Source organism: Cuculus canorus, chromosome 1, assembly GCF_017976375.1.
Source record: "Cuculus canorus isolate bCucCan1 chromosome 1, bCucCan1.pri, whole genome shotgun sequence".
Classification (NCBI taxonomy): Eukaryota; Metazoa; Chordata; class Aves; order Cuculiformes; family Cuculidae; genus Cuculus; species Cuculus canorus.
In genome coordinates, this window is record NC_071401.1 from 207,137,012 (window position 1) to 207,151,099 (window position 14,088).

The following is a 14,088-nucleotide window of genomic DNA, read 5'->3' on the forward strand; positions in this document are numbered from 1 at the left end:
AAGAGAAGCTTTGAAGCCTCTCTAGGTTTGGAAATCCTCTTGGACTGAGCTGGCATCCCCAGGCTCTGGCACGACTCCTATCTATCCCTGTATAAGGGAGCAGAACCTCAACATAGATGGTCTCCAAAGGGAAAGAGTCCCAAAGAAATAGAGTGATTAAAGTGTTGAACTCGGCATCTGTTTGTGGCTTCAGCTCAGGTGAGGTCTCAGACCACTTGACTGGAGGAGAGAAACCACAAACCGCACCTTGAATCCTGGTTCAGTTTTGAGCTCCTCACTCCGAGAAGGACATTGAGAGGCTGGAGCATGTCCAGAGAAGGGCAACCAAGCTGGGGAACAAGCATTGGGAGAGGCGGCTGAGGGACCTGGGGTTATTTAGCCTGGAGAAAAGGAGGCTGAGGGGAGACCTTATCACTGTCTACAGCTCCCTGAAAGGAGGTTGTAGTGAGGTGGATGCTGGTTTCTTCTCCCAAGTGAGAGGTGACAGGATGAAAGGAAAAGGCCTCAAGTTGCGCCAGGGCAGGTTCAAATTGCATGTCAGGAGAAGTTTCCTCACCAAAAAGGTTCTCAGGCCCTGGCAGAGGCTGCCCAGGGAGATGGTGGAGTCCCCATCCCTGGAGGTGTTTAAAAGACAGGGAGATGAGATGCTCAGGGATCTGGTTTAGTGGTGGACAGGTACAGTTGGACCAGATGATCTCAAAGATCTTTTCCAAGCAAACAATTCTATGATTCTATGACTTATTTTAGAGCCATACTCAACCTGATCTCCGCAGTTTCTGTTGGGATGGTTGTACTCGTAAAGCCTGAGCATCTAAAATACCCATATCCTGCACGGGTGTCTCAGGTCCTACATTTGCCTGCTTTGAAGATTAACGTTGAGGTTGTGTTGTTTCAGGAGGATTCGCCCAAGGAGGGACTGCTGGACGCTACGACTAACTCCAGCCCTTTTGGTGAACTTGGTGATGTCAGCAAGCCCCCAGCTGCCCCAGGCATGGAAAACCCATGCAGGCAAGCTCCAAATTCCAGTACAGCTCCCTGGAATGCAGCTCTACGTGGATGTGGAGAGCAGCAGGAAAGCGGGTGGGCAGCAGCAGCAAGGAATGGCCCTGGCCCTCCTGACGACAAGGAGAACATGAGAGATGCTGGGCACTGTACGGAGATTGAGGAGGGCAGCCGGGCCACCAGAGATGGACCACAACATGCCTGTGAGTCGATGCCCTTAGAAGCACATCTCAAAAGCACAAAGCCTGGTGAAGCCAGTGGGGAAGAGAGGGAATCACAAGACCCCTTCAGACATCCAGAAAAAGAGGAGGGAGAGGTGGAGGAGGTAAAAAAAGAGAAAGAGGACTCTGAATATGAAAGTCCAGGCCTGGAGGCTGTTGATTTAGCGTTTTCTGAAAGCAGTGATGCCAACATGGAGCATGAACATAGCGAGCAGGAGCCAGTGAATTCAGCCTGTCCAAAGGACTTTGGCATTCCTGGAGAGGGCCCTGTACCCAGCCCTGCTGCCTTAGTGTCCCCAAGCCCAGACAGATCAACACCAGTGCAGCCAGATGGGACTGAAACTGGCCCTCAAAGGCTTCCTGATGAGATGGCACCAAGACCAGACACACTGCAAGAGCCCTGCAAGGCTCTGGCCACCCCAAATGCAGAGACAAATGGTCCTGGTTTGGCCCACACGGGCAGGCCGGCTGATGTGGGGTCACCCTGTGGCAGTGGGTCAGCACTGCCGTTGTCATCAGATCCAAGTCTTGTGTGTGAGGCGCAGCGAGACAGCATTACAGACAACGTGGGACCTGCTGGAGAGACGCTAAGGGACAACTTGGAGCAGACATACAAGGAAGGGGACGGCTTGGAGCAGAAAAACAATGAGCGGGCGCCCTCTGCAGAAAGGTGGGCAACTGCTGGGAGCAAAGCCACCAACACAGCTGGCCTTGAGTCACCATCACTAACCTTGTCCCCTGACTCCAACTCTGTCTGCCGGACATCTCTTGATGGAGCAACAGATCCTGCAGCTGCTCCAGAGGACCAGGAGGCCATGGCAAGCATCCAGTCTCCATCACAGAGCGAGCTGGGAGGCAGCAGCTGCCTTCCTCAAAGGTGTGGAGGCAATGTTTGTGCTGACCTCAATTTGCTGAGCGCTGGTGAATCAAACCAAGGAGGAAAGAAGGTTTCGGTGGAAGAACAGTGTGGTAGCCCTTCTGCCAGCTGCACAGATGTGCTGGATGAGTCCTGCGGAGCAGGTAATGGCCAGGGCTTCACCTTTGACTGTACAGTCTTAGCAGGTGCCTCTGAAGCTGGGGAGAGTGATGACGTGTGCCTCAGCGCAGAGAAGTCCCCCAGGACTGACAAAGCGGATACAGTGGTGATAACTAACGCAGCACAGGAGCCAGACACCTCTCTCCATCACCTCTTGGAATCAGAGCCTTCCTCCTTGGTGAATGAGGGGATGTCAGCTGTGAAAGAGCACCCCAAGCAGCATCAGAGCTCCCCAAATGAATGGTCCCCACCTGCCTGTGCAGGCTCGGCTCCTTCTTCTCCCCGAGAACAGGACTTTCTCCCCTGTGGCAGAGACGCAGACACCCACCACCTGTTGTTAGAGCAAAGTGAGCAGGGGCCAGTCCTGCACGAACATGGGGAGCCCTGTGAGTCAGTGGGTGCTGAGGAGGTGAGTCTGGCTGCTGAGACCCCAGATGGCTCCTTAAAGCCTAAATGTGCAGAAGAGGTGAAAAAAGACACAGCTCCATGCCATGCCAAGCAGGCAGAAAGCTCTCCTGTGGATGTGCTTGTGCCAGGAGACCTGGGATCAATGCCTCCTTCTCCTCTGCGTGGTCACAAAGCAGGTCTGTGCAGCACTGAGCCGGATTCAGGTCTTGGTGTGCACACCGAGACACTCTCTCCTGGCGTGAGTTTGGCTCCAGATGGTTCCCCACACTCCTGTTGCATGGAGCACGAGCAGGTAGAGAGCTCTCCTGTAGATGTGCTTGTGTCAGGGGACCTGGGATCAATGCCTCCTTCTCCTCTGCATGGTCACAAAGCAGGTCTGTGCAGCACTGAGCCGGATTCAGGTCTTCATGTGCACACCGAGACACTCTCTCCTGGCATGAGTCCGGCTCCAGATGGTTCCCCACACTCCTGCTGCATGGACACCACCTGCCCCGGGTCTGCCAGCCCTGGGGGCCAAGTAGTGGATGTGGTAGGGAGCCATGAGGAGGAACCCATCCTGCTTGAGGATTTGGAAAGTGGAAGCAGCGTCCCTCTTGCCAGTCCTGCATCTTTTTCACCTGAGCAGTCTCTTGTGCCACTTTACAAGCCCCAATCTTGGCACGAGGCTGAGGTATCCGACACGTTTCCTGAGCTGCATCGTGCCAGCATGGAGGTGGGAGAGGGAAAAAGCCCCACTTTGCCCTTCCTGATGGTGCCGTTCCGTGTGCACGGAGGGTTCTCTGGAGAAAGCTCGGAGCTTAGTGATGCTGAGGATGCTTCAGACATGCTCCCACGGGCAGAGCAGCTCCCCAGCAAAGACAGACACATGGGCTTGACGTTTGAAGATCAGTTTCAGTCTTTCTCTGGCGACTCAGACGAGGAGTATTTTGGAAGGACTTCCCAGTCTCGGGGTTCCTACAGCACGAGATCCATGGATACTGCAGATGCAAGGACTAACTGTGCCTCCTCCACAAGCTCAGAGCACACAGAGGGGTGCAGCGAGGAGTGGTGTTCGCTGGGCACTGAGCGGGGCTGGACACGGGCTGAGCACCACTGGCCCATCGGCCTGGGGAGAACCAGCAGTGGGCACATTCCACCTTATGTGAATTTTAGGGACAGCCAGGGGTTCACCAAGGACTACCAGAACATCATGGTCACCAAAACGTTCCAGGAAAGGATGGGAAAACCCCAGCCTTTGAAGAGGCACAGCCACTGTGCAGGGCGGTCTCATTTGTTAAGGTCACTGAGGGGGACTTGGAGGGGTTTTGAGGAACTCACCCAGCACACTTTGGATATGGAGTATCTCCGTTTCCATTATAAGCTAAAACAGATCCTAAGGAGTGGGAAACCACCCTTTTCTACCTCCAAAAGCATCTTTCCAAAAGACTTTTCTCCTCAGGTGATGTCTGAGGCATTACCTGGGCGAGAAGCTCCCATCTCGCTCTCTGCGCGGAGTAGGAGCCCTTTGCAGGTGACGATCCTGCCCTCGGATGCATGGCAGAGCAGGCTTAGCTGGCGCCAGCCAAGCAGCTTGCACGAGGACCTGTGTCCCCCGTGGCAGGACACCCTCTGTGGTGAGAGGAGCAGGGCCAGATCCCAAACCAGGAGCCAGGGCCATCCTTTCCACCTCAGCAAGCTCCGATACGATAATAAGCTAAAAGACTCACATGGGGACATCGGTGACATCCTTGATGAGTACGCTAAGTTCCACAGGGTGATGCTGAGCAGGGTGGATGCGAGGAGTGAGGGCAAAGGGCCCATCCCGGTATGCGAAGAGGCCACGAGCAAGTGTACATGCGCATCGCTTCCTGGGAGGATGGGCACCTTTGAGGACACGATCACAGACCTGTGCGACACACTGCATTCCCACCTGCACAGCCTGGCCAAGGAGGCGTGCACGCACACCAGCATGTTCTACCTGGTGGAGACGGGCAAGGACCCTTTCTTCTCAAGAGTGAAGGTAATGGCGTGTCGTGATGCCTTAGATGAGGATGGGTGGCCCTGGGGTGGGAGCTGAAGGCAGCAGAAGCAGGCACAGGGCAAACTTGCTCAGTTTGGCATGGCTGGTGTTTGATTCCTTTGAGCCAGCAGCTGTCTTGGCTGTTTCATCTTGGCTCTGACCACCAGAAATTAGAATCGTTCAGGTTGGAAAAGACCTTTAAGACCATTAACTCCAACCAGAAACCCAGCGCTGCCAACCCCACCACTGAATCAGGTCACTAAGTGCCACTTCTACACAGCTTTTAAATCCCTCCAAGGATGGGGACTCCACCACTGCCTTGGGCAACCTCTTCCAGTGCTTGACAACCCCTTCAGTGAAGATATTATTCCTAATATCCAACCTAAACCTTACCTGGCACAACTTGAGGCCGTTTCCTGTCATCCTATCACTTAAACATCCCCCAGGCCAAACTAAATTGGAGTTCATGCAGGAGCAGCCCAAACTCACCATCCCCAAGGTGGCTTTTGCTTGAGCTGTCATTAAAGGGTTGGAAACTCTGGGAGGGTGATTGCATGGGAAGATCTGCTGCTCCAAAATAGCAAGTAGCCCCAAGCGTGGTACGGTGAGATGCTCAAGGTGCTATTCTAAAAGGGTTTTGCTGACAAAGGTAAGTGGCTGTGTCCTCCACCACTGCCTGGAGCCTCGGCCTGGAGCACACATAGCGTTTGACAGGCCAACACCGTAGAATCATAGAATAGTTAAAGTTGGAAGGGACCTTAAAGATTGTCTAGTTCCAACCCTCCTGCCATGAGCAGGGACACCTCCCACTGGATCACCTTGCTGAAAGCCCCGTCCAGCCTGGCCTTGAACACCTCCAGGGATGGGGCAACCACAGCTTCCCTGGGCAGCCTGTGCCAGTGCCTCACCACCCTCTCAGCAGAAGATTTCATCCTAAGATCTCATCTCAATTTTCCCTCTTTCAGCTTCAAACCATTCCCCCCTTGTCCTATCCCTGCACTCCCTGATCAAGAGCCCCTCCCCAGCTTTCCTGGAGCCCCTTCAGCCTCTTCAGATACTGGAAGGCTGCTTTAAGGTCTCCCTGGAGCCTTCTTTTCTCCAGGCTGAACAACCCCAACTCTCTCAGCCTGTCCTCATAGCAGAGGTGCTCCAACGCTTCAACAGAGCGAGTTCCTCTCTCCTTATTCCCGGAAAAGCCCGTGCCAGGAGTGCATCACCACTGTCACAAAGACCCTCTCTGTACAAACGTTTTTATGTGATTTCTGTTTCAGACTTTGCTGAAGAAAGACGGCCACGTGGAGATAGAACCTCTGAGCTTCTGTGAAGCAGAACAGCCAGACACCAACAGGCTGCTCGTTGTGATTAGGAATGAGGACATCTCCTCACACATCTACCACGTAAGGCCTGAGTCTGTCCTTTTTTTTTTTTTACTACCAGCGGTATTTTTGATTCTCAGGATCCATTTTAAAGGGGTTTAAATTTCACACGAGCTACAGATGTAGATTTAATGTCGGTCGCTGCAGATGTGTTGGTCTCTGCACTGAAAGCTTCATGAAGAGTGGTTAAAAACAAGTATCTCTAAACCATGAAGCCAAGCAGTTCTGCTTTTCATAGAATCATAGAATAGTTTGGGTTGGAAGGGACCTTAAAGATCATCTAATTCCAAACCCCCTGCTATAGGCAGGGACATCCCTCTAGATCAGGCTGCCCAAGGCCCCATACAACCTGGCCTTGAACATCTCCAGGGATGGGGCATCCACAGCTTCCCTGGGCAACCTGTTCCAGTTCCTTAGAACCCTCATGGTGAAGAATCATAGCATGTCCTGAGTTGGAGGAGACCCACAAGGATCATCAAGTCCAACTCCTGTCCCTGCACAGGACAACCACACCATTCACACTGTGTGGCTGAGGGTGTTGGCCAAACTCTTCTGGTATATTGTCCAGCTTGGTGCTGTGACTGCTCCCCTGGGGAGCTCTTCCAGTGCTCCACAACCTCTGGGTGAAGAACTATTTCCTAACCTACCCTGGCCCATCTTCCTGCCATTCTCCTGGGTCAGAGGGAAGAGATTGGCGCTGAGTAACGTGGAGTAGCCAAGGTCAAAGGAGCCAGGCTGGGCTTATCTCCTGTGACAGAGATGTTCACCCAGGCTTTGGCTCATGGGTTCCAGTGAATCTCACAGGAGCTGATCTGCCTATAGCTCCCCATGTTGACAGCCATGGCTTCATGATTGGGCCATGGAGACACAAGCATGGAGGTGATGCAGTCAGAGGACAGGCTGGGCTCCACAGGTCTCCCAGGAGTGAGGATGAATTCCAGAGAGGTGCAAATGCTGTTCAGACATGGCAGTATCCACAAAACCATGTTTGCCTTGAGCAGGTCCCATGTTTGCTGAAGCTAAAGCACTGTCCGAATGTGGTGTTTGCTGGAGTGGACAGTCCCGAAGATATAATGGGTCACACATACCAGGAGCTGTTTCATACCGGTGGCTTTGTGGTGTCGGATGATGAGCTGTTGGAAATGGTAACACTGGGTGAGTCTCACTGCGACTTCTCGCTTGGGTGCAAACACAGTGTTGGCTCCCGGCCTCATCGGGTAGGTTGCTGACACCTTCCAAAAAACATTCCATCAGTGTCCTTGGCTCCTGCTTTAGGGGGACAATTGTTCCCATCTCTTTGACCTTATAGATCCTGTCTGGATAGTGAATCCAAATCAGGGCTCCCAAAACCATTTACGTGCACGGCAAGTACAGCAGGGGCCACCAAGGCTGGAACAGGGGATGTGCAAGAACGTCTGTTCTGGAGAAGGGAGGACCTTATTGCTGTCTTCAGCTCCCTGATAGGTAGGGGCAGAGAAAATGGACCCATCCTGCTCCTGGAGATGTGCAGTGGTGGGACAAGAGGTGATGGAGAAAAGTTGCTCTTATCCCTTCAGATATTAAGGGAGCAAAAATGACAGTACACATAGTCAAACGTCAGGACAGGATCCTAGTTTTGCAACCAAATTTGGGAGTCTCCATGCTTGGAGATGTTCAGATCCCACCTAGACAAAGTGCTGAGCAACCTCAGGTGGTCCAACCTGAAGGCTGGAGACGTCCAGGTACCCCTTCCCTGTTCCGTTACGCTCTTCCTGTCTCTCCAGGCCAACTGAGAGAGGTGGTGAAGGTGCTGGAAAAGCTGAACAGAAGCGGGAAGTGGAAGTGGCTCCTTCACTACAAGGAAAGCAAGAAGCTCAGAGGACACAGCAGGTAACAGCTCTGCGGTTGCAGCTCCCTCATCTCTGCTGTCCTTGACAACGCAGCAAGGACCCACCATGGGAGAGAGTGGTGTCCCATTGTACAGGGGAGGCCACGAAGATGATCCAAGAGCTGAAGTGCCCCCCATCCAAGGACAAGCTGAGAGACTTGGGATTGTTCAGCCTGGAGAAGAGAAGGCTCCAGGGAGACCTTAGAGCACCTTCCAGTACCTGAAGGGGCTCCAGGAAAGCTGGGGAGGGGCTCTTTATCAGGGAGTGCAGGGCTAGGACAAGGGGGAGTGGTTTTAAGCTGAAAGAGGGGAGATTGAGATGAGATTTTAGGAAGAAATGTTTTCCTGTGAGGGTGGTGAGGCCCTGGCCCAGGTTGCCCAGGGAAGTTGTGGCTCCCCCATCCCTGGAGGTGTTCAAGGCCAGGCTGGATGGGGCTTTGAGCAACTTGATCCAGTGGGAGGTGTCCCTGCCCATGACCTTGCTGGCCACACTTCTTTTGGATGCAGCCTAGGACACGGTTGGCCTTCTGGGCTGTGAGCGCACATTGCCGGCTCATGTCGAGCTTCTCCTCAATCAGGACATCAAGTCCTTCTCGGCAGGGCTGCTCTTAATCACAGCTACTGCTGTTTGCTGCTTCTTTTAGGTTATTTGCAACAAGCTGAGTTTAAACAACTCAGTTTGACAAAGAGAAGTAGGACGGTGGATGCTCTCCATTGAAATGTCCTGCCTTTATCATGTTTGGACTTGGAGGGGGATGGGTTTATCGCACAGGCTGCCTTTCTTAGCACCAGACCATGACTTTGTAGTAATGACCTGTGAATAAAGAGGAGACCGGTCTGCTCCATCCGAGCAGAAGGGGCTACAGCAAAGGGAAGAGAATCCTAGATCCCCTCCATGCTCTGCCTTTACAGGAATAGTACGGGATAATCCTTCTGAAGGCCTGGGATTCAGTGCCTGAGTGGCAAAATGTTGGAGAAGCTCAGAGTTGGGGCTTTTGCTGCAGTCTGTGAGATGAGGATCTGATGCTGCTGTGGAGCAAGTGTTTTGTGCTCCATTAGTGGTGCTCACATCGCATCTCTTGACTGTTGTGGTGGGATAACGAGCTGCGGTCTGTTGGAGTGGCTTGGAGCAAGAGGTCCTTCCATGGGCTGTGGGGCAATGCTTGCTCCCACCATCGCTATTTAGTGCAGGGTAACAAGCATAAAGGATCCATGAGGCTGGAAGAAACACATGGGGGAAGGACGGGTGCCATCCTACCTGGGAAGGGAGAGCGAGGTGAAGGCCCTCGCCCCACCACCTTGCCGCTCCATCTCATTCCTCTGCCAGCAGGGTGGATGCCAATGCCCGTAAGAAGGACTTGATCCTCAAATCATGCCAAGGGGCCGATCTCATTGAGGTGCTGCACTACCACACCTGCGACTCCGGGTCATCCCCCAAATCCGAGTATGTCAGGTGCTTATTGGACCTGCAGGTTCAGCACATCAGCGCCAGGTTCGCTGTGTATCTCACAGGTAAGGACATGCTCTGGGCGCCGGTGCCCTCAGCTCCATGGGCATGGGAGGGGGTGGAGAAAGGCCAAGAAACACCCCGTTTGCTCCCATTTCTGCTGGAATGATGGGCAAAGCATGAGTTGATTCTTTGAGCTGATTCATAGCAGCCTTCCAGTACCGAAAGGTGCTCCAGAAAAACTGGAGAAGGGCTCTTGATCAGGGAGTGCAGGAATAGGGCGAGGGGGAATGGTTTTAAGCTGAAAGAGGAGAGATTGAGATGAGATATTAGGAAGAAAGGTTTTCCTGTGAGGGTGGGGAGGCTCTGGTCCAGGTTGCCCAGAGAAGTTGTGCCTGCCCCATCCCTGGAGGTGTTCAAGGCCAGGTTGGATGGGGCTTTGATCAACCTGATCCAGTGGGAGGTGTCCCTGAAGTTGGAACTGGATGATCTTTAAGATACCTTCCAACCCAAGCCATTCCATGATTCTGTGACTCTTCCAACACAGATACCCTTCCAGGGCAGCACCACATTTAACTAAAACAGCTCTTACACCTCTCTGTAGCGGATGGGGGGTGGCATTACACACCCACGAGTGTGTAATGAGGCAGTTTGAAGGCTTTGTTACAGGCCATCAACTGTGTCCCTGTCACTCCTGCTGTTTTCATCATGCCCTTGAATAAAAGCCATCCTGTGGCACGTTATCCAACTGACACCAGAGTAACCACAGAATCATTTAGGTTGGAAAAGACTTTTAAGATCATCGAATCCAAACCTTGCTTCGAGCAGCCTGATCCAGTGGGAGGTGTCCATGCCCATGGCAGGGGGATTGGAACTGGATGGACTTTGAGGTCTCTTCCAACCCATTCCATAATTCCTTGCCCATCGGTGCAGGCGAAAACAAATGGATTTCTGGAGCTCTGGAAAGTTCTAGCAGGTTTTTGAGCCTGCGGGTGCGTTTACGCCATGCTCTTTATTCTGGCCTGGCTGGGCTGAGGCTGCTTGCGCAGCAGCGTGGTTAATCTGCTCATGTTTGGCAAAGAGATTAACAGCAGTGGGACTTGGGGAGGTTTTCCATAGGTGTTGGAACAACCTTGTTTGCTCATTTGAGTCATGGTGTCATGGTCCCACTCCTTCCTTTACAGAAAAGCCCAGCAGCAGCAGGGAGGTCCTTGAAAGCAAAGGAATCCTCGTGGTGGACGTCAATGCCTTTCTTGGGACAGTGCAGAAAGTGGCTGCTCCGTTTAGAAGAAGCTACTGGTAAGGGGCGTTGCTCAGGATTGACCCCTTCTCCCCAATAAAAGTTTGGGAGCAGCTCCTGGTTGTCTGTCAGGTGGCGGGCAGGGAGCTGGGGTGCAGCTCTGTGAGATATCAGTGCTGCCCCAAGCCAGGATCAGAGAGAGAAGTAACCTGTGCCCCATACAAAGATGATGCGAGGGCTGGAGCACCTCTGCAGTCGGGACAGGCTGAGAGAGGTGGGCTTGTTCAGCCTGGAGAAGAGAAGACTCTGGAGACACCTTCAAGCAGCTTCCAGTCCTGAAAGGGACTCCAGGAAAGCTGAGGAGGGAATTGCTACAAGGGCCTGGAATGACAGGATGAGGGGGAATGGCTTTAAATTGGAAGGGGAATATTTAGATTAGACATTAGGAAGAAATTCTTGCTGATAAGAGTGGGGAGGCCCTGGCCCAGGTTGCCCAAAGAAGTTGTGGCTGCCCCATCGCTACAGGTCTTCAAGACCAAGTTGGATGGGCCCTTGGGCAGCCTGATCCAGTGGGAGGTGTCCCTGCCCATGGCAGAGGGGGTGGAACTGGATGGGCTTTGAGGTCCCTTCCAACCCAAACCAAGATTCTATGATCTCTTGTCTTACAGGTAACGAAGCGAAGCTGCAGCACGGTTCCTCCCCACGCCCCATGGCGCTGGTTTGGGCATCCTGCTCCTCTGCGGGACGGCCCTGACATCCCAGTGGGTTTTGGGTGCCGCACACAGGAGCTGCGCAGAGAGAGGTTGCCTCTGATGCTGTAAATAGGAATTATTTAACAATGGCTCGTGTGCCAGTCCTCCTGGGATTTCCTCCCTGCTGTCACGTATAGGACAGAGCTTATTTTAACATTATACAGTTTTAAATTATTGGAGCCTTTCCAAAGGATGGCAAAAAAAAAAAAAGGAAAAAATACGTTCAAAAAGCCGTTTACTTGAAGGTCAGGAGTGCACGATAATGCGGTTCCTGCATGGCAGTTGCTGTACAGGCCGGACACAGGATGCGTGCGGTGCTGGGCGTAGAAGTTAAATGAGTGCTGGGACCTGCGCCTGCCTGCAAGCTGCTCCTCTTCCCTCTTGGTACCATTTCCAGCACATGGAAGCATTGTAAATAGCCGAGTTCCAGGATGCAGAAACAAAAACCCTCTTATTTATGGTAGCTCAAACACACCCTGGGGAGAAAACGCTGCATTGAAGCCCTTTGTAAGATTCCCGACCTATGGATGTGGAGGACAGCGTCGTCCTCCGTTTTAATAAAAGGATGCAAGACATTCTGTACTGGAGTTTGATTACTAAAACCTAAAAGCTTACTTTTCTCGTGCTGCTGATCTCTGGAACAGGGATTCGCGCACAGCAGCGCTTCTCCCATCAGCAGGATTGGACCCTCATACCTGGCTCAATGGGAAATCAGCTCTGATCTGCGTTGATCCCAGCTTTGAAGCCCACACGAGAAGGAAGGAGCGAGCAAGACGCGTGTGTGGAGACTCAGGCCTGCAGGCTCAAGGCTGTCTTCATTCCCAGATTGAGAGGTGGATGGAGACAGGAAGGAATAACCCAACAATTGAAGCACTGAGGAGCAGGAGGTCTGCATTAGGGTCTCTCTCTTTCCTCTTCCACCCCCTCACACTGAGAGGCTGGAGTGTGTCCAGAGAAGGGCAACGAAGCTGCCGAAGGGGCTGGAGAACAAGGGTTATGAGAGGCAGCTGAGGGACCAGGGGTTGTTTAGCCTGGAGGAGGCTGAGGGGAAACCTTATCACTGTCTACAACAACTGCCTGAAAGGAGGTTATGGTGAGATGGATGCCAGCCTCTTCTCCTAAGTGACAGGTGATAGGACAAGAGGAAATGGCCTCAAGTTGCTCCAGGGCAGGTTCAGATTGGACATGAGGAAAAGTTTTTTCACTGAAAGGGTTCTCAGGCCCTGGCAGAGGCTGCCCAGGGAGGTGGTGAAGTCGCCATTCCTGGAGGTGTTTAAAAGACGAGGAGATGAGGTGCTCAGGGATCTGGTTAAGTCATGGACAAGTACAATTGGACTCGATCTTAAAGGTCTTCTCCAACTGAGCAATTCTAGGATTCTGTTTCTCACCTGTAGGAAGGGTCAGCTCGGTGCCACCAAGCACTGAAGCCACTCGAGAGAGAAGTGCAAGGCGAGGCAGAACGGCTTCCCCAGCCACCACTCTGCCCCTCGCTCCCAGCAGGCCCCGACATGGGCAGGTGGTTCCTGGAACCTGAGTGCAGTGGAAGGAAGTGCTGAAAGCCCCTGAACCCAAGAGGGAAGGGGCTGTGGGTTTAGCGCAGCACCGCTGGGTGAAGGGATGTGGTTACAGAGCCAGCTCCTCTTCGAAGGGACAGAGGAGCCCTTTGGTAGCGATTGGACCCGGCCAACTGCGGCAGCTGAAAGCACAAAGCTGGTCCCAAGCCTTTCCTCCTCTTTTTCGCAGACATTTGGCATTGCTGTGCAGACACACAAGCCGTTCTCCCACCAGGGTTGGTTCAGGCTGCAGGGTCTCAGCCAGGGGAAGCTCCCAAGAGGATCAGCTCTTATTCAGAAATGGATCAAAGCCCTGCGGAGCAACCATGAGAGCAAGGATTTTTCACTGCTTCTCCAAGGACTGCATGTTCAGCTGGCTGAGCATGGGCCAGCAGTGGCCCAGGTGGCCAAGAAGGCCACTAACATCCTGGCTTGGATCAGCCATGGGGTGGCCAGCAGGAGCAGTGAAGGGATTGTAACCCTGGACTCAGCACTAGTGGGGCCACACCTCAAATCCTGGGTTCAGTTTTGGGCCTCTCACTGTAAGAAAGACCTTGAGGGTCTGGAGCGCATCCAGAGAAGGGCAACATAGTTGGGGAAGGGGCTGGAGAACAAGTCTTATGAGGAGTGGCTGAGGGATCTGGGGTTGTTTAGCCTGGAGGAGGCTGAGGGGAGACCTTATTGCTGTCTACACTTCTCTGAAGGAGCTTGTAGCGATGTGGGTGTTGGTCACTTCTCCCAAGTGACAGTCAATGGGATGAGAGGAAATAGCCTCTCATTGCACCAGGGCAGGTTCAGACTGGGTATCAGGAAAGCTTTCTTCACCACAAAGGTTCTCAGGCCCTGGTGGAGGCTGCCCAGGGAGGTGGTGGTGTCCCCATCCCTGGAGGTGTTTAAAAGATGGGGAGATGAGGGATCTGGTTTTAGTAGTGGACAGGTACAGTTGGACTCCATGATCTCAAAGGTCTTTTCCAACCAACGGATTCCACGATTTTCTGGATGCAGGCACTGGGGTGGCTTCAGGGAGGGAACAGGCACAGGTACAAGAGCCTGAGACACCAGGACAAGCCTAACGCTGTGGCCTCTTCTCCCCACCCAAAGGCCTGGGAGCAGCTGGAGCCGGGCAGCCCAAGCAAGGCCGAGCCCATTTCCAGCAGGAAACGCTCTGCCCGGTTCACCTTTCAAAG

The 14,088-nt window shown here is 53.1% G+C and overlaps 1 protein-coding gene across 9 annotated transcripts in view; it reads left to right on the forward strand.

Annotated features, from left to right (window-relative positions):
- The window catches only part of TASOR2 (transcription activation suppressor family member 2), a 51,225-nt gene extending 37,181 nt beyond the window's left edge, over positions 1–14,044 (forward strand). For 7 of the 9 annotated variants that reach the window (XM_054057063.1, XM_054057085.1, XM_054057086.1 and 4 more), the window contains 7 exons: positions 896–4,666; positions 5,938–6,063; positions 7,044–7,197; positions 7,806–7,911; positions 9,237–9,421; positions 10,541–10,655; positions 11,265–14,044. In XM_054057063.1, the coding sequence (XP_053913038.1) occupies positions 896–4,666; positions 5,938–6,063; positions 7,044–7,197; positions 7,806–7,911; positions 9,237–9,421; positions 10,541–10,655; positions 11,265–11,268 (4,461 nt within the window). In that variant the 3' untranslated portion in view covers positions 11,269–14,044. Of the gene's footprint in view, positions 1–895; positions 4,667–5,937; positions 6,064–7,043; positions 7,198–7,805; positions 7,912–9,236; positions 9,422–10,540; positions 10,660–11,264 lie in introns of those variants that run through there. The other 2 variants (XM_054057074.1, XM_054057084.1) reach the window with 2 other exon arrangements.
- The last annotated feature ends 44 nt before the right edge of the window (positions 14,045–14,088 follow it).